Raw genomic sequence first — 20,678 nt, forward strand, 5'->3', positions numbered from 1 at the left:
GGCTAAGTGGGCGTAGCCAACTTGACATAAATCATGCACACACACACACTCAGTCACATGCCCCTCTAGCCACGCCCACAGAACTGCAAAAAATTCTGTTTTGCCAGCTGGGAGGCTGGCAAAGAAGCCTTGTTTTCCCTGCCGCCTGCGGCTCTTGAAGGAAGGAGGCAAGTAAGTGAGCCCTGGACGGCATCTCTGCCTCCTTCCTCTGAAAACTGGCTTCAGGGATGGCCAGCCTCTCTTGCCGCTGTGCCCCTCACTCGCCTTCCACCTGGAGCCTCTGCTGGTGGGGCACCTCCCATTTTGCCTCCCATAAGACTAGGTGCAGCGGAATCTACAGCAAGGATGCGTCCATGTTTACTATTTCTATCACCAGCAGCAGCAACAGCGGGGTAGTGGCAGCTGCAGCTGCTCTCTGTTCCTGTGGGTGTGGCTGCTCTCTGCTCCCTGTGCTTTCCAATCTGGCTGGAGATAAGTGCCACTGAAGTGGTGCTTTGCTTGCTGCAGCTTGGACACCGGGGAAGCAGGAGTAGTGTTGTCCGCATTTAGGGAAAGGCAGCCAGGGCTGGGCTGCATAGCTGATCCTTCGCTGACCTCTAAAGAAAAGGAGGTGGTGGATGATTTGCTCGTACAACCAATTATCTGCCATCGCTTCTTCTTTAGAGGCTTGCCTGTGGCAGCCCGGCCCCAGCCGCCTTCCCCCCAAACCAGGACAGCACTACTCCTGCCTCCCCGGTGTCCAAGTTGCAGCAAGCGAAGTATCACTTTAGCGGCAGTTATCTCCAGCCAGGTTGCAAAGCATGGGGAGCAAAGAGCAGCCTCTCTTTTGGCAGGAGAGGATGAAAAAGATTAAAATACAGTGCAGTAAAATCAAGTATTAGGATATCTTTATTTTACCTTTATGAAGTACCATATATCATGACTTTTAATGTAATGTTACACTGTAAAGATATTTGTGAAAGGAATCACAAATATTTATGTGACAGCAGAGTTCATGCTATTGTCACTTCTCTTAGCCCAAGAGGCACTGTCTGAGCCTGAGGAGGCTCCAACTTCTCTGGTGGGAAGTTTAACCCTGATCCCAGTTGGGAGAAGGCCCCAAAAGCAATCAACCCCTCCCCCCAAACAACTTGGGAGGTGGAGAGACGGTAGCTGATTGGCCCAGGCACCTGGCTTCCCTTATCGCCAGCCACCGCCTGCCCGTTCACTTGCCGCTTTCCTGGGAAGGGCTTCAGGAGGCTTTGTTGAGCCATCCCAGAGCTGCATGGAGGCTTCCCTGCTGGGAACCCGGCCCGCTGCTCCCATGAGAGGCTCAGCCTTGCCCACCGGGCAGCCTTTTCAGGAGCATCTCAGCTCAACCTTGCCTTGCCTGCAGAAGCCCAGGCTGGGGTGCTTTGTGTGGGCTTGGTGGCAGAAAGACCCCCAGTGTCCATTCTTTCAGGTGGGAACCCTTCAAGTGGGGCCCAAACTGGCCACAGGGTGGGTGGTGGCCTCCCACCACCTCCTATCCCAGGAAGCTGCCGCATCCAATTGCCCAGGGTGGCCTCGACCCCTGCCTCCCTGCCTCCTCCAGGCCCATGCAACCTCCGTGCCACCCCACCAACCTGGTGATGCTCCCAGTTGTGCTCACCTGCACATGTGCATGACTATATTTCATTCATTTAACTTGACTGATTCTCCAAACTGAGAAACAATCAGGCATTTTAATCAGAGCTTGGTAACAGCAAAATTTGTTGACTTCATAATTTTCTGTAATTTAAGGATTTGGATAATTGTTCTAATTTGTAAAAAGATTGTTAAAGATAGTCCTTGTCAGAATCATACAATTGAATGGCTTAGCCTTCTAAACTTTGGAAAAATTAAACTCTTAATATAGTTACTTCCCCCCTTCCTCTAATGTTCAAGTTTTGCAGCAAACAGCCTATTTCAGTTTCAGTTTAGCCTGATTAGCACAAGGGAAAAAAATCTGCCTCTGCCTCCCAGCAATTTGCCTTTTTGCAGCAAACAGCATGTTTCAGTTTCAGCACAGTCTGATTAGCACAAGCATGTAGTTGTTGTTGGATTGGTCTCCCGGTGATCAGCTGTTTCAGGCTGCAGGGATTACTATAGCCTATTGTTGTCTCCGCATGCCCTGTTTTCAGCCTCTGCTCGCCCCATTTTCTGCTGGGCAGCAGGAATCAGAATGGGGGGGGGGGGAAATGGACCCTGCAAATTGCTGGGAGGCAGAAGCCAAAGAGTGGAGACAGGCAGGGGCAGGGGGCAGGACTACATTCAGTTAGATGCACCCAAATTTTTACCCTCTTTAGGGGGGGAAAAGTGTGTCTTATACTCTGAAAAATACAGTATTTTACTCCCCATCAGTCTAAAATTGTGACAGCAAAATTATGAAATTTGGGGGCATTTGGGTATCTTAGAAAAAGTGGGAATGAAGGGGCAGTTGTACCCATTCCAACATAACTCTCCAAAAACAAATAGTTAAAATACTTTCCCCTAACACTTCTAGTGATACTATGGTGTTAATGGATAGTGTTCCATAACTTTTAGGAAAGTGTGGAGTCTGTACTTAAAATATTGTCCAGTCCTTTTTAAGGGTACCTCTTCTTTTCCCTTTAGCAATCATGTTGCGGACCTGAGAAGAATCTTGTGGGAAGGATTGGGGTGGAGGGGAGAAAGGGAATATAAATATATAGTACAACTTGTGGATTGGTATGTTTATTCTATAAATCAGTTTTGAATAAACAAAAATGACATTGACTTTTGTGAATGGTAGAATTTTTATGTTTGCTGGTGATTCACATACTCTATGGCATATGCATAGTTCATATTGTCTCCTTTGTTTATTGAATGAACTAACAATAGGGTGAGTTCATAGATTGTATTAATTTATAGAACTACAGTGGCTGAGTTTATATATTGCATTAGGGTGAAATCAGATATGTCTTGATTCAAACCAACATTTCTGTTCAATTCAGGCTGGATTGTTCTATTAGTTCTTGTTTAACAACAATGAAACCTCCTAGCTGATAAGTAAGCTTAGAATTCTCTGCCTACAAATCTCTGGATCTAGGGGCAAATGACAAATTTTCTTGCTTTAAGTAATAAATTATAGCTTCCCCACAGTATCACTATATATAAAGGCCAAGCTGTAACTTTGTTGAACAAGAACTTTGTTCTTGTTCTTTCCTAGCAGTTTATTTTGGGGTATGAGAACATATTACTTAGAAACATTTTCAGTTTGCCATTTTGGGATTTTCTACTCCTTCAAATATTTCGTGGATTTATTGAAGGAAAGGCCTTGTCTTATCTTACTGCAGTGGGTGATTGCCAATTCCCATGAGTGGAGGGAAAACAAGAGATCAGAAAGAGAGTTGTTACTGCGAAACTTGTGTATTTGCTTCTGATGTAAAACATTTATTTGCTCTTAATTTTCAGGGTCTTGGTTGGCGCCCCAAAGGCAGATTCTAAGTACAGTGCTTCTCTTAAGTCACCAGGAGCTGTATTCAAATGTCGGGTTCACACTAATCCTGATAGGAGGTGCACAGAGCTGGATATGGGTCGAGGTATGCATGAGCACAACTTTTTTATTTTCACTTTCTTTGTTTTAAGCAAAAAAAAAATTCTTCCAAAGAAACAGAGAATCTTTTGCATAAAAACTCTTCCGACTATCTTTATTTACTTGTGTGCAAGTTGATGTACAGGAAGTGATATTCTTAAACTAGAAACAATACAGTATGGGAGGGCATTGAAATGAGAATCATTGGACAGAATATGGTCCATATCTATGTTTATTTTCTGTTAGTTTGAAGAATCAAAGTGATCTGGAAATATAGATTTCTGCCTCAGATATTGGTATTTTCCCAGTCCCTTTCCTTATGTCTTCTCCTTGATGACCCCAAAGGCTCTTGGTGCTTTGCTCTAATAGCTTTCTGAAATTGATGATAGGAGAAAACATTAGACCTGCCATTTCTGGAATGATTTGCTATCCATGTTTCCTGCTACCCTCTATGTTAGTACAATCTAGGTTTCTATGAATGACAGCTGGTGGGAATTTGCCAGAAATGATTCTGTTGACTAAGAGAGATTAGATCAGGAGTGTCAAACTCACGGCATTATGTTGTTGTCACATGATGTATTGTGACTTTTCCCCCTTTGCTAAACCTGGGGTGAGCATAGCCAGCACGTGACACATCTGTCCCGTGGGCCACAAGTTTGACACCCCTGGATTAGATCCTTTCCCTCCTAATATAACTTTTAAAATGTAACATGTTAGAAAGTAACACTTCTTAGCCAATATATTAATGATGATTTCATATAGGTTTTCTATGGAATGTAGAATGCCAGGATTGACAAAGGATTGCCAGTCTCTGATGAAATTGGTAAACTTTTTTCCATGAAGTATTTCCTTTATTGAGATATATACTATGCTAAGATAAATTAATTCTGAATCCACCAGATGGAAAAATAATGGTCTGTTATCTATAGTGCCATTTCCTGTAGATATACTTTACTGCCATCTTCATCCTTTTTAAGTTCTCACCCTTCTTCCTACATTTGTTTTAGCTAATGTTCGAGGAACATTCTGTGGAAAGACATGTAAAGAAGATAGAGATGATGAATGGATGGGTGTTAGTCTGGCAAGACAGCCAACGGTTGGAGGAAGTATATTGGTAAGTTGTTTTTCCTTGATATCATTGAAGTGGGAAGTGTCATATTGACATTGACATAAAATGTGTGGGAACAGATATGCTGAGCCAAAGACTGATGAGAATTCAGTTAATTCTCTGCTTCCTTTGGAAGGAAGGTAAATTGCATCCTGAGGACAAAGCTGCCATTTAGAAAGACAGCTTCAAAGCATTTACATCTGCTTCTGTCATCCCTGAAGGCTTCCTTTTCAAAGTGTAGATTTAGCATTTGGAACAAAACAAATATCACCTTGTGTTTCTGTAAATAAGTCTGCTCTTTTTATTTCCTTTAAAAAATATACATAGATGTTATGCATGTGTGTAGACTTAGTAAATATTGTAGGCCATGTTTCATAATTTATTTGTTGCTTTATGCTTAAACTAAAAATGAAATAACTAAATATTGATATTCCTATATATTTTTATGGATGGCCTTTTTGTAATTAGCAACTAAGAAGTCAGTGGAATGTAACTTTTTCTATGATGAAAAATGCCAGTGGGAGGTGACTTTTTCAATGATGAAGTGTGTTGTTCTTGATGGTAAATGGCTCAGAATTATAGTTCTTCAGAATAGTCAAGGTTGGACTGTGAATGTTTTGTCTTTTCTGATTCAACTTCAGTTTATTGTACCATTTGACCTCCAGGCAATTCAGGATTTCAGTAATCTCCCTGAAATGTGGTGGAAATCCCAATCGTATCAAACTTAAATGACTTGCCATATTATTTATAGTATACATTAAATACAGTAGAACCTCTGGTCACAATCATAATTTGTTCCATAACTTGGATCCCAACCTGATTTGGTTGTGACCTGAACCCGAACCTAATTTTGGAAATGTGTCACTTACAAAAAAAATGGCGCGGAAGGGGAAATCGGCCACAGGGGGAAAAATTGTGAACTTTTTGGTCAGAATGCGATTTGGTCGTGGTCAGAAGTGTTCGTGACCAGAGGTTCTACTATATATAGCAGGTCAAGTAAAACTTTGATGGACACCAAAAGTCAATAGCTTTCTGAAGCTGCTCTTTCAGTTAGGATTTAAACCATTATATCCCCAAGCTTCATTCTCTAAAGAAATCTACAAAGAATACCATGGTTCATTGTACAAGAAGCTCTTCAGAGGGAAGATCCAAGGCCATTTGCACCCCCAAATACAACCTAAATTCATTTAATCTCGACCAGGAAAAATCTCAGCTGAAGACTCTATTCAGTCAACTTTGCAGAAGATGATTTATTTCATCTTCTTTCAAACATGCATAGACATATTGTAATAATGAGGATTTTTCTATTTCCAGTACACATATATTCTGATGACTTGCAGCCTTTTTCAACATTTTTTTGAATGAGTAGTATAACCTAGTATGATCTAGGAAAGTTGTGTTGCAATTATTTGAAATAAAACTTTGGAATACTTTTGGTGTTCCAAAAATACTTTAAATAGTGTCTCAGTCTCTCTCTCTTCCTCTTCCTCTCCCCACCTCTCTCTCTCCCCCCTCCCTCCCTCCCTTCCCCCTCTCTCCCCCTCTCTCTCCCTCTCTCCCGTAACTGTACCTATGTGTATTTCAACCACAAAATGTGAACATGGAGACATTATACAAAGTATGTATTAGACTTAATGGGTCTTAATGCACAATATGTTGTTTTAAAATAGAAAGAGGTAACTTCACATAGTTTCTCCACCTGATGAAACCATTGCTAGCACTGATGCCATGTATGAATCAAGACTAAATTAGATTTAGGCAGCAAATGGTGCAATTTTAGTTTAGTTTTTAAATACATATTTTTTTTCTTGATGAAACATTGGTTCTTTCATTAACATGTTTCATTTGAAACATAACTGGCTAAAACAATAAAAGAATCAGAAATGTTAATGCCATATTAAATCATGGATTTGTTAAATATCAGGTTGGAATAGAAAACTAAATGGAAGACAAGAGATCAATAAATTGCTGACAACATATATTTCAAATATAATTTTGGCAGGTGATTTGGATTTTCAAATATCAACCTGAGGATTGGTGTTTGCTTTAACTCAAGTGTTAGAAAAAGAGAAGTTATTCCAATGCTAATGCTGGAAAAGTGCTATTTGGGAACAGTCATTAGAACTTGGAGAAGAACCATCTGTCTTAATTTTGCTATACCATATTTAATACATTTATTCTGAAATTGTTTCTTCCCTCTGCTGCTAAATTCTGAAATTAAAGAATGACTAAAAGCACAAACCCATTTGTTTCTGTCCGGTGTTCTTAAGGACATTGAAATAGGATTGCAGACCTGAGCTGAGAGCAGGGAACATAACATCTCTGATATCATCACAAATAATCCAACTTGTATATTTTCCATTGGGCATTAGGAGGCAAATGGAATAATTGCATCACTTGCATAATTAAGCCATGAAGCACATATCATTGTTTTGATACTGCAACTTGTAATGGAACTTACAAGGTGAATATCTGTGATTGAGACTTCGGGATCATTTCCTTATCCATGTAGTTGTATCTTCTATTGTATTTGATTCACTTCAATGTGATATATTGAATAAACACAATAAACTGAATTGATACATAGTGATAGCTATTAATTGTGATTTTGCAGATCATAATGATTGGGTTCAGTATACTAAGCCAAAATCAAACAAATGAAATTATGGCATATTGTATTGCATGAGGAAAACCTAATGAATGAATGGCCTTGAAGACCTAGTTGTTGAGATCAGATATATCCTTGCTTGTCAAATATTAGCCATATGTCCTCATATCCTGTAATCTGAAATATATTTAATTAATGAACTGATTCATTAGTAGCACACACATAATGTACTGAATAAACCCCACTCAAATGGTTTATATATGTAAGATATCCTTCTTCATATGTATTTAGATTAGGTTATTGATAGAGGTATTAATAGCCTAATTTTCTCCTGATATAGAAACAAGTAAACATTTTATAAATTGTAGCATTAGGAAGCTTTATTTATTTTGCTTTATTGTGAAGGATTGTTTTTATTATGGTTTATGCTAAGTATATATTTTTGTATTAAATATTCCTTCTTTCTTGCAATATCCAGTTTCCTGGAGATTTGTAAAAATGCTATCTTAATAGTGTACGTTGCCTATAAAATGCTATCTTCCAGTAGGAGGTTTGTGTGTATTTTGTATTTATAATGGGAATATTTCAGAAAAGGAGCTACTTCATAACATTAAAAATATAAATATTTTATAATTTTTTAAAAAATATAAATTTAGCTAATATAGTTCAGTTTTTTATAAGATTGCTTATGTGCATCTTTCTATGAAAGGAGAGAGCTATATAAAATCTATTCTATATTCTGCCATAAAAGTTCTTTATATAGGACTAAGGGTATTAGGAGGATTGTGTGATTAATTTCAGATCAATATGAAAAATTAGATTGTAGAATAGAGCAACAAATTGAACCTGAAATTCATGCCCTATTGTTGGAATGGGCTAATTGTAGATCAAGGATTGTGGTTTCTGATAGGAGAGTTCCATCCATTTTTTGCATTGTAGGGATAGGATTACAAAATTAGAGAGAAGAGGAAAGTTTGGATACACTTTTAACTATGTACCTAATGATAATCCTGCCATTCAATCCCTATCTAAGAAAAGGTTTGTCCAATCATAGTATAAAGAAAGCATACTCACATAAAATTTCTTCCAAGACTAGTTCAAATCCTACTGACTTTATGGGCACATCTGTGTAGGGTTCTTTTGGCAGTAATGTGTCGTTGCCTTCTCCCCAGTTTATGAGTCATATTTGGTGGTTTACATCTAAGAAATAACCATACCTAACTTTGCAATTGAAGATTGGCTTAATTAGTATAAGAGTTGCCATTTAGTTGGACATTTATCCTTGTAACATTGGGGAGGGGGGGGGAATACAACCACTAACAAATTTTTAAAGTATTTCCTCTTTTTCCTTAGGCCTGTGCCCATCGTTGGAAAAATGTCTACTATGAAACTGAGTACATCCTTCCTCATGGTTTTTGCAACATTATCCCTCCCAATCTTGGATTGAATGGTAAAAAATTAATGCCTTGCTATGAAGGTAAGAGGGCATGTTTATTTTTCCATATCTATGCTAGTACTTGTGATGGATTTTCTTTTTACATTCGTTAATTATAGTTGTGGCAGTAAGTGCATTTTGAATGCTGTCTTTATCTTGTAAATTAAATTATGACTTAACTATAGTACTTCTATACTAATACAATATAAAAATAGGGGACAACTTTAGTTTACTTGTGCTTTCCAGTTATGTTGGGACTGTAATCTGGAGGCATTAGAATGGGAAAAGCTGATACTAAGAGATACTTTTGGTAGTTGTTTTGAATTCTACAGGCTATGAAGCAAGTCACTGCCCTCTGAATGAAGAACTGTGTATTAAACAGCTGCAGGCCTTTTCAGTTGTGTCTTAAATCCTTTCCATTCAACTCTGTATAAAAACCAGCTTATGTTTTATCACCAGACAACTGCAGTTTAACCATAAGTCCTTGCTTTGGTTCTGTTCATTCTCTTCCTATTCTCCTTTTCTTCCTCCTCCTCCTCATTTCCCTTGCCATCTTGATGTCCTTGGGCTACGCTATATATTTTATCAGAATAATAGATCCTTCTATTTTGCTTTTTGAATATTACTATCTAATTAACGTCATATACTTGCTGCTAATGTACTAACAAAGGAAAAATCATTTGCACTCCATCTTATCAATTATATATTTTTAATGAAATTAAAATATCTCATGGTTCTAGGTAACTTTGATGCTTGTATTATGTACTTTATAATGCAAGATACCTGATAGGTCATATACGGAAGATTGGTATCTGTCTAAACCAGGGATGTCAAACTCAAGGCCTGGGGGCCTGATCCATTCATGGGGTGTTTAGATCTGGCCCATGGAGCCACCCTGAAAACAGCAAGGACCTGCGTGCAATATCTCTACCAGTGAAAATGGAGCGTGGGAGGACTGAGCTCTGTTTTCACTGGCAGAGAATTGCAGGAGGACATTGCAGTGAAATGGAGCTTGCGAGCACTGCTGGAAGAGGGTTGAAGGAGGCTGTTGCAACCAAAAACTGAGCTTGGAAGCCCATTTTCATTTGAAGAGTGCTCAGGCCACAAGAGGTACCCTGACATGAGTGACATCAAACTGGCCCTGCCCACCATGGCCATGGCCACCCCAGTCCCCCCCAAGGTCAAACACAACACATATGTGGCCCTCAATGAAATTGAGTTTGACAGCTCTAGTCTAGACTTAACAAATTAAAAAAATATTCTGAAATGTACTTTCTCGGATATTTGGATTGATTTAAGTACGTTTTATTGTCTTCCTCTGGGAGAATTAAAAGTTGAGGAGAAAAACATTGAAATGAATTGATAAATAAGGCAAATCTTAAATAATAAGATAAGGGGGAACTGCAGCTCAAAAACTTTTTAAAAATATAGGTAAGAAAGGGATAAATAAAGCTAGCATAACAGTAAACAAGTAAAATAACAAGGTATAAAAACAAGCACAGAAAGGCAGAAAAAGGGATAAGCAAAAAAGATACGAAACTTGTTATCCTTAAAAGAACCAGAAAAAAAGATTCAACAGAAAGTTCTCCAGCTGGAGAGACGTGGCTGTGTGTGGGCTCTTAAGAGTCTCACATGATGGGACACCTCTAAAGCATATATCAGAGTTCTCACAATGACATACATAGAGAAAAAGAACAGACAGAATAGACAAACTCAAAAGAAGTTGGAATCAGAATATAAAAGTCTGGCGACGGAGCTGCAGAAAAATCTACAAATAAAAAAGTAAAAATAATTTGGAACTGCAAAGACATAAACTGAACTTGATAGAAAATGAGGATCTGACAAACAAAATAAAATTGACAAAACAAAACTTTTTTGAAAATGCAAATAAACCAAGACGTTGGTTGGCTTACAAGTAGAAAGTAGGAGTTGGAAGAGAAGAGAGGGAAAACAGCATTCAGTATTAGTGGAGATCAGTGGAAACTCTGGAGATTCTGATACTTCGAGTTTTGTGGACATTTGTGGACAAGTGAGTTTCCAAAATGAAGGGGATGTGGCCCCAGAGAATAGCAGCGATTTAGCGATGGAAATGGAGGATTGGGACTTCTGGGGGAGGAGCCTGTCGCCGAAGGGAGCTCAACGGAGCGCCTCTCAGAGTTCTGGTCTGTATATCTTATAAGATCTATAGATATCTCCCCTTTCTGGCAGAAAGGGGCAGGGAGAAGGTCAGTCGTTAGGATCTCTTTGTAATTCACAGCTTTTTTTCCCCGCTGTGAACGGAGAAGAGGTTCAACAATAGCTGAGCTTTTACTCCAGCCAGTTCTTCTCAGCTGCTTTTTTTTGCAGCGCTAGGCAGGTTGCTCCCCCCCTCAGGACAAAGCTAAGCTATTTAAAAATTAATCCGAATCCGAGCGGGGACCATTCCTGAGAAACCTCTTCTATTATTATTCAAAATACCAGCTTCAATTTTGCAAAAGGCTTCTTTGTCTAGCTGCGTCACAAGATGGCGATCTTATAGCTTTTGCGTTTGATGTGACGTACTCAATCAGCCCTACTCTCCTGAAGACTTCTCCATATCAACTGTTAAAAGATTACAAATAGTATCCCATTTAAAACTGAGGGGAGCTGAGACTTTGTTGGTTGGCTTGTTTGATTGCTCGTTTTTCAATTTTTTTATTTTTTTTGGAATGGCTCCCAAATCGAAGCAGAAGCACTTCCTTAATAACACATCTCAAGAAATTGCTATAAAGTCGCTGCCCTTGCCTCCTACGCCCTCTACTGGAGATTTGTTAACGCAAGCATTTCTTTTCGAAACCCTTAACAATTTCAGACAGGAAATCAATCAACTTATATCGGATTTATATGATAAATTTGATGCTAAAATTGCTCAAACAAAGGAGGATATGATCGGAATTATGACAGTTATGACAGACTATATTGCTGGAATGGAGGATAAATTGGAACTTTTGGAAGAAACCAACTCTAATTTGACATCCAAAATTCAAACGTTACAACAGGAAATTGAAAATGCTCAAAAACAACTTGTCATGATAAATTATAATAAGACTGCGTTTGCAATAAGAGTTAGAGGACTGCGTGAAAAGGAACAGGAGAATTTGAAACAGACCTTCTTTGAGGCTCTTAGTCGTTCGGTGGGAAGTCCGGGACTTAACTTTGATTGGCAGATTCAAAAAATTTACCGCCAGGGAAGAAGGCGGGGCTTAGCAGTGAGAAGATGGAGTTTTAGGCTACTCCTGAAATTCCTCTATACCAAAGGATTTTTTGGACGGGTTCTTTGAACCCCAGCTGTCCCGAAGACGACAGTGGAGGTGGGGAGGGACCCAGGACCCCAGAGATAATCGCAAATCTCTGGGGGAGGGTATTAACTCCCCGTGCCAATTCCTTTTTGGATTAGCTGTGTGCTAACTGAAACTGCAGGTCGCCCCTAAGAATGGAAGAAGTGATATCATCTGGTAAGCTGATTTTATTATCCAAGAGAGATTGTTCCTGTTAAAAATTAAGCTAATTGAAAACCAAACAACAGAAGATCAGCGGCGAATTAGCTTTTCTAATGGTTTTATGACTGGTGGTTACTCTACCTCTTAAATGCTTCAAGAAACTCCGCGATATTCTCCCCCCTCTGAATCTCCCTAAGTGGATCGTAAAACTTATTTCCTACTAACTAGCCCGTCACGATTCGACATTTTTATTACTTTACTATCCAGCTCTGTTTACAACTAGATAAGATTGACAGCCGGTAAGAGACTAAAAAAAAAAAAAAAAAGTTAAAAAGTGCTTTGAAGCCTCTGGGGGAAAAAAAAAAAAGAGCCTTTATTTTAACTACGACACATCATGGCGTCCCAAGATACTTCCAAGACTTCATTTCAGACTCTTTTCTCTGCGTGTAGAGAACTTTTTCATTCTTACCAAAGATTGGAAAGAAAACTGGATCAATTTATTCTAAAATATGAAGCTAAAACTGAGAACGTTGAATGCTTAAATGTTCCTGAAACACAAACGGAAAATGTGAGAAATGGTGTCTGGTCTATCTCAGAGGAAGAGAAGAAGGGGGAAGCCATAAAGACGACTCATTTAAAGAGACAGTGTGCAGAAGGAATGGAGAATCCACCCTTGAGAATTAAAGTTAAACTGGGAAGCTTTATAAACCAAGAACAACTTTATTACTTCATCACTGACATTCAGAATCCAAAGGTGCCGAAATACTTTTGTTTGGACTTGCTTATGGAAACATTTGGTAAATTTATTCAACGAATGGCTACTGGACGGAGAAAACCTTGTGGCTGGAGGGACACAGGCTGACAGATGGGACAATAAAAACTAAAATTAGCTAGATCGAATTACTTTAATTTGTAATAGATATAGCTGAATAATGACTGATATGGATAGCAATATATATAATCTGGAACTGGCTGATAGATTGTTGAATACAATTGAAAACTAGTTAAACCTAATTGCTTTTCTGTGTAACAAATATTGTTGAATAATAATTGATATTGATAGCAATGTATATAATGTGGAGTTGACATGATAATTAACAATGGGATATGAGAAAATACTTTTAGATTACACATAAAGAGTATTAACTATAATAATTAGCACTATTAAAAAACTAAATAGAATCCATACAATCCAATGTTAATTAATACTGGGAAAATGTTATGATATATGATATAATTGAATATTATGGATGTTTAGCTAAAATAGAATCTAGATTGGATCACTTCAATTTGTAATAGATATAGCTGAATAATGATTGATATAGATAGCAATATATATAATTTGGAATTGGTTGATAGATTGATGAATATAACTGAAAATTAGCTAAATCTAATTGCTTTTTTGTGTAACAGATATTGCTGAATAATAATTGATATTAATAGTAATGTATATAATGTGGAGTCGATATGATAACTAACAATTGGATATGAGAAAATACCTTTAGGGTATACATAAAGAGTATTAACTATAATAATTAGCACTATTAAAAAATTAAATAAAATCCATATAATTAAATGTTAATCAATATTGGGAAAATGTTAGGATATATGATATAATTGAATATTATGGATGTCTAGTTAAAATAGAATATGAGGATTTGATGATAATAGAGGATTTTACAAATAAGTAAATGAACTGCCAGCATGTGTTATGGACTAATTCCTTAGCATAACTAAGGATGAAGGATGTTTAAATAATTATAATAATTAAAACCGGAGGTATAATGATGTTGATATGGCAAATATTCGAGTTAAGATACTTGAATTAATAGGAGTCAATCGAAGAGAAGCACCAAAACATGTTGTAACCAGTTGATATACTTCCTATTTTTTCATAATAGATACCTGTGTTTTGTTTTGTTTTTCTGATTGTTGTCTTTGTTTTTTTTCTGTATTATCTGTAATTGATTGATATATTAAGAAAGATGTTGTACCAGCTTTAAACTAAAACTAAAAAAACATTTAATAAAAAAAAAAAAAAAATTTACCGCCAGAACTCGTGTGTAGCAAAACAGCGACAGGTTCCGAGGGATATAATTATATATTTCACCACAAGGGAATCCAGAAATGTGATAATACAGAAGCTTTACAATAAGAAGCTGAGAATTGATGGACAGGACTTGATTGTTTTTAAAGAAATACCATCTCAAATATTAAGAGCAAGGAGAGACTACACTTTCTTAACTGAAGAACTCAGAAATTCTCAGATATCATATAAATGGGAAGTCCCAGCTGGCATTACAGTCACATTTGAGAATCAAAAACATCGTCTTAAATCTGTTTGTGAAGCTCGAGATTTTTATTACAAGATTCTGAAAGCGGGACTTCCTGATTCATCCGGACTTGGAGAGAGACAAGGAGAAGGAGAAGACAAGCAGCGGGACACGTGGCTACAAGGCGGAGGGCGTTGCTTTCCTCTTCCGGAAGGGCAGAAGAGTTAAGAATAAAGATCCAGCGATGCTTTTAAAATACTTTTCAAATTTTTAGCTTGAATAAAATTTCATGATTCCTGTCTGGTATAAAATGGCAAAGTTGTATATCGATGATGAGACATGGAGGCTGAAAGAAGCGCTGCTGATTTTGGACATATATTGTATATAAGATTTGTTTGAACTCTAATTTAAATTGCGCATGAATTATCTTTCCAGGCGAGGAGAGCGGAGATCGTGATTTTCTTGAGTTGTGGTTTGGGACGAACGGAGTTGGGAGGTGCGGGGGAGATGGAAGGGTAGCGAAAGTTCAATTAGATTACTCGGAGTCAGAATGTAAGCTGATTTTTGTATGAATTGCTATTTGAATATAAGGTGAAGAAAGATTAGTCGGAGAGTCTCCAGGAAGGTGGAGTAAATATGAGAGGAGCAATGGATGAGGATAAAATATATATGTGGACACGGGTAAAGGCAGGGTGGAAGGTATAAAATTTATATGTGGATGTGGGTAAGGGCAGGATGGGAGGTGTTGGAAATGAAAAATGAAAGAAGTACTTGAGTTTAATGGCTTTATAGAAAAGTTTGGATATTTGGATAAAAAAGAGATAAATTAAAGGTTTGAATATATAGATAAAGTAATGAGGCCCTTAGTTGGAGAATTCCATTTGACTAACTTACCTGGTTCCAATATAGTTTGAAATCCTGCAAGTAATAAAATAACTGAAATTAGGAATGAGGTACATTGTTTAAGATTTAAAGATGATGGGAAGCTGTGTTAATGTAGTGGGTTTATTGATTTTTCCTGTTTTTCCTTTTTTGTGTGTGCGTCTTGTTTTTCTTTTTCTTTTTTATTATTTCTCTTTTTTTTGTTTTTCCTTTATCTTTTATCTTTTAACTTTAAAGTTAGTTGGTTTTAATATACCCCAGTGCTTGATAAAGAATTATGCCGGGTATGGGACCTGGGAAGTCGTAAGGGGGTTAGGGAGGGGGGACTATAGGGGGGAGGGGGGAGGGTGGAAATACAGTTTCAATTCTCAGAACAATAAGAATGCACTTGTATACTGTTGCTCTCTTTTCTTTTTTTTTCTTTTTCTCTTTTTTTTCTCTTTTTTTTCCCTTAATTTTAGTGTAAAATATAAACTGAATAGATTAATGAACTGTAGAGATACACCAAAGTGAGGAGTAGAGGGAAAGAAGAGGGAGAAGTAAAGAGGGAGTGAGAGGGGAATGCAAGGAGGGTGAGATGGAGGGAAGGGGAGATGTCTGAGGGGGAAGGGAAGTAGAAGAGGGGAATGTTGGAGGGGAGAAATGAAAGTTGGAGGGGGAGAAGAAAGGGTGTATGGGGGATTGAAGTGTTATGTTGGTTTTTTATGGTGGATTTTAAGTCATCCCCCAAAATATTGCAACACAGCAGCAGCCAATAAGTGGCCACACTCGGTGCCTCCTATACCTCAAAAATAATAAGACCTCCCTGAAAATAAGGCCAAGCATTTATTTTGGGGGTGAAAAGAAAATAAGACCCTGACTTATTTTTGGAGAAACACAGTAGTAGCTGATTTATGGTATTGTGGAAGAATTTTTTTTAAGATTCTGAAAAGACAAGTATGACAACAATAACAAAAATAGGGGAAAAATAACATCAAACCAAACACCAACAGTAGCCTCCCCATTGGCACAGCACTTGATAGAAAAAATGTTGGAGGGCAAGAAATCAGGCTCTATGTTGAGTTTGCACAACATGCAGTTGACCCTTATGATGATCCAGGAAATGATGATGAAAACACAGGAGTCAATAGCAAAAAACATGTAGAAATAAAGAGTGAGATGGGAGAGATAATAGAAGACATACATAAATTGGATGATAAGATAGGGATACAAGAGGCTATTGCTAGAAACAAACAGAAAATAAAGATAGTGGAAAGTGGAACAGAACAAACCGAGAAAAGATTGGAAACAATAGGGGAAAAAATGATTGCAGTGAATAGGGATCTGGAAGAGGCAATAGCACACTTGGAAATGGAGAAATCAGGATTTTTTTGAGATTCCAAAATGTAAAGAAGAAAATAAGGACGAAGATCTATTAGAACTAATGGTAGAAATGTTGACTGACGCATTACAGAAAAGTAAACAAAAGACTCAAAATGACATAGATGAGATCTATAGAATTTGTTCCAATTACCGTATTTTCACCCATATAACCCGCCCACGCAAATAACCCGCCCACGCGAATAACCCGCAGGTTTTCAGGATCGTGTAAAATATTTTCCGTATACCCCGCCCACGCATATAACCCGCGACGAGTACGGGAGAAGGAAACAGCTGAGATGGGGGGGGGGAAAGAAACGGCAGGAAGGGAAGGGGAGGAGGCGGGGGCGCGGCTGTGGCTCCGTTTTCACACACACACACACCCCTCCCTTCTTCTGCTTTGCTCTGTGAAAGGGCTTCACTGCCGAAGCATTTTGGTTTAAAAAAAAAACACAGCTGAGATCGGGGGGGGGCGCGCTAAAGAAACGGAGGAGGAAGCCTGCTCACGCGGGGGGGGGAGTTGGAGGAACGCAGAAGGGAAACAGCTGAGATCGGTGGGGGCTAAAGAAACGGAGGAGGAAGCCTGCTTTTCTCCCTTTTCCTGCTTGGGTTTCGGGACGCCTTCGTGAAAACCCCACCCCTGGCTCTGGGCGAAGCGACCAGGAAGAAGCAGGAGGTGGGAGGAAGCCCGGATTCTGCAGCCCGTCGCCTTCTCTGGGCTTGGAAGTCCGGCAGGAAGGGAAGGGGAGCAGGCGGCGGTGCGGCTTCTTCTTCTGCTTTGCTCTGTGAAAGGGCTTCACTGCCGAAGCATTTTGGTTTAAAAAAAAACACAGCTGAGATGGGGGGGGCGCGCTAAAGAAACGGAGGAGGAAGCCTGCTCACACGGGGGGGGGGGGGGGGTTGGAGGAACGCAGAAGGGAAACAGCTGAGATCGGTGGGGGCTAAAGAAACGGAGGAGGAAGCCTGCTTTTCTCCCTTTTCCTGCTTGGGTTTCGGGACGCCTTCGTGAAAACCTTCCTGATTCCCCCATCTCCTCGCCCGTAGAACTGAAACGAGAGCTGCCCAAATATCTCCCGGCCCTTCAGGGCTGCCGTAGCGTGGAAGAATATACCGCACTCCTTCACTTCAGAGCGGGGCTAGGAGAGCTTTTCCTCCCACGGAATTCAATAAAATAAAATAAGGTAGATGGAAGGGAGGGAGGAAGGGTCCCTCCCTCTTACTTTCTGCCCATTGAGATGAACCAGAGTCCTTCTCCCCGTAAAATCCCCCATTTCTCCCACGATCCTTGCAGGCAAAGCGTTGAATTCCCTGGCAAAGAACAAATGGCAGGAAGGGAGAATCCGGCTCCTTTATCGTAGGGAGAAGAAAAACCAACCAACCCCCCAACTTCTCCCTTCGTTTTCATTCCTTGCCCTTTCCAATTGTCAAGCTTTTTGCCTCATTCTTCCTACTTCCCACGGAGAAGTAGGAAGAATGACTTGACTTCCACAGGACTTCTTCTCATTCAAACACACACAAACACACAAGCACGCGCGCACACACACACACAAAACACAGAGGCGGGGACGCGGGTCGAGTGCCTCAAGATATCCCCACCTAGCAGCCTTTTCAGGGGAGGGAGTGGGGGGGATCGGGACTTCTACGTATCTCTAATTAGGCTGGTTTTGAAGACCTATTCAGCCCGTCTGAAAGGCTCTGAAGATAACCGGGGTAGGCTTTTAAGGCACCTCCACCCTCTTCAACTCCTCCCCCCTCCCTCATACACACATAAAGTGTCCCGCTTTGCCTTCCTTCCCCCCCCGCCCCCAAACGTGTCTGCTGCTTCAGCTTCACATGCCTCAACTCTGTTCCAGCTGCATAATTTTGGTTTAGGACCCAGGGCTTTTTCTTCTTCTTCTTTTTTTTTTTTTAAGGAGAGGTGATATGTGTGTGTGTGTGTGTCTCCTTTATCGTAGGAAACGTTTCTGAGGTTTATGGAGCTTAAAGGTTCAAGTGCTTTTTGCCTCATTCTTCCTACTTCCCACGGAGAAGTAAAACTCCTTAACCGGGGTAGGCTTTTAAGGCACCTCCACCCTCTTCAACTCAAAGAGGCTCTTAGTCGCCGAGCGGAGAAAGCACCAGATTCCTTCCCCCTTCACGAGAGGGAGAAATCCGTTGTTATTTTTTTGCTCCCTTCTGGCAGGCGAGAGAGCATCTACCGTTCCTCACGGGAGGCACCGCCGTATCTGAGAGGCTCTTCGCCAGAAGGGAGCAAAAAAATAACAACGGATTTCTCCCTCTCGTGAAGGGGGGAGGAATCTGGTGCTTTCTCCGCTCGGCGACTAAGAGCCTCTCGCCTGCCAGAAGGGAGCAAAAAAATAACAAAGGAGCAGAGAAAGCACCAGATTCCTCCCCCCTTCACGAGAGGGAGAAATCCGTTGTTATTTTTTTGCTCCCTTCTGGCAGGCGAGAGAGCATCTACCGTTCCTCACGGGAGGCACCGCCGTATCTGAGAGGCTCTTCGCCAGAAGGGAGCAAAAAAATAACAACGGATTTCTCCCTCTCGTGAAGCCGCTGGCTGCCTGAAGCCGAAGAGCCTTTGCGAAGGGGAGGCTTCTTCTTCAGACGCTACTGCTACCCTCGCCGGGGTCGTTCGCCTCGCTCAGCTTTCGAACTGCACGGATTTCTGGGGTTGGCGGATGACGACGAAATAAACCGGCAAAAAAAAGGGGGGGCACCGGCTGGTCTTATCTAACCGAGAAGCCAAGCCAGCCCAAGCGGCGCACCTGCTTATTTAGTATTATTATTTGGGTGGGGGGGGGCAAAAGGCGACTTGCGGTGGCGAGGGAGGCGCACCGGGGTACGAAAGGAAGACGCCACCAAGCCGCTTCTCCCGGACGAGGCTGGGGAGACTGAAAGGTGGCAGCGGGGAGACGGAGGGGGGCAGGAAGAAGAAGGAAACTCCCGCATCCTTTCCCAGCTTCGCAGAACGGCGAGAAACTGCCCTGCTTTGCCCCCCCCAAAAGGAGATTCCCTGGTTGCGTGGCGTTTGTGGCAGCCGAGAGCGCGGAGGACGCCGCTCCTCCTGCCGCACGTGTCGTGTGTGTGTGTGTGTGTGTGTCGTCTCCCAGATAAAATGCACCACTTGGGTTGGCCCTGTTAACTGGAGAGAGAAAGGGACGATGTTTTTTTTTTGTAAACCAAAATGCTTCAGCAGTGAAGCCCTTTCACAGAGCAAAGCAGAAGAAGGGAGGGGTGTGTGTGTGTGTGTGAAAATGGAGCCACGGCCGCGCCGCCGCCTGCTCCCCTTCCCTTCCTGCCAGACTTCCAAGCCCAGAGAAGGCGAGGGGCTGCAGAATCCGGGCTTCCTCCCACCTCCTGCTTCTTCCTGGTCGCTTCGCCCATAGCCAGGGGTGGGGTTTTCACGAAGGCGTCCCGAAACCCAAGCAGGAAAAGGGAGAAAAGGAGCCCGAGCCGGAAAGCACCAGATCCTCCCCCCTTCACGAGAGGGAGAAAATATCCGTTTCTCGCTTCTTTTTTCGCTCCCTCCCTCCCTTCCGTGCCTGCCACAGTTGTTCGCAAGTTCACGCATCGTTTTAATGTCGGCGGAAGGCTGTCCCAAGAGAGGACGAGCTGTGGCTTAGGTGAAACGGTTAAACTTCTGGTACCTCTACGCGAGCCCATCTCCTGCCCGGAGTTTGTTCACGCTTCCCTTCTCTTTATAGGAAGAGTACGGTACATTGAAGGGAGGGAAGGAAGGAAGGACGCGGGAGAATCGGGATCGTTTGTAGGTGAAGCGTCGGATGCGGCTTTAACGAGGCGGGGGTCCCTTTTGCTCCGAGCGTTCCCCTCCGAGGAAGGGAAGGGGAGGCGGCAAAATAAATAAAGGCAAAACATGCCCTCAATTTACAGCAAGCCCGTGCAGCCCAGCAGCTTTAAGTTTGCCCACAAAGGATTCTTTTTATGTTTCAAAAACATTTTAACCTTTCTCTCCTCTCCCACACGACGACTAAGAGCCTCTCA

The 20,678-nt window shown here is 40.9% G+C and overlaps 1 protein-coding gene across 1 annotated transcript in view; it reads left to right on the plus strand.

Annotated features, from left to right (window-relative positions):
- Nucleotides 1-20,678, plus strand: part of ITGA9 (integrin subunit alpha 9) — a 584,270-nt gene that overhangs the window by 18,857 nt on the left and 544,735 nt on the right. The window contains exons 2-4 of the mRNA XM_087713055.1: nucleotides 3,433-3,560; nucleotides 4,561-4,667; nucleotides 8,623-8,746. Coding sequence (XP_087569181.1) covers nucleotides 3,433-3,560; nucleotides 4,561-4,667; nucleotides 8,623-8,746 — 359 coding nt within the window. The remainder of the gene's footprint in view (nucleotides 1-3,432; nucleotides 3,561-4,560; nucleotides 4,668-8,622; nucleotides 8,747-20,678) is intronic.

The sequence above is a fragment of the Thamnophis sirtalis genome, unplaced genomic scaffold (genome assembly GCF_051295495.1).
Source record: "Thamnophis sirtalis isolate CommonGarterSnake01/CBP01778 unplaced genomic scaffold, rThaSir2_p1.2 scaffold_4, whole genome shotgun sequence".
NCBI lineage: Eukaryota > Metazoa > Chordata > Lepidosauria > Squamata > Natricidae > Thamnophis > Thamnophis sirtalis.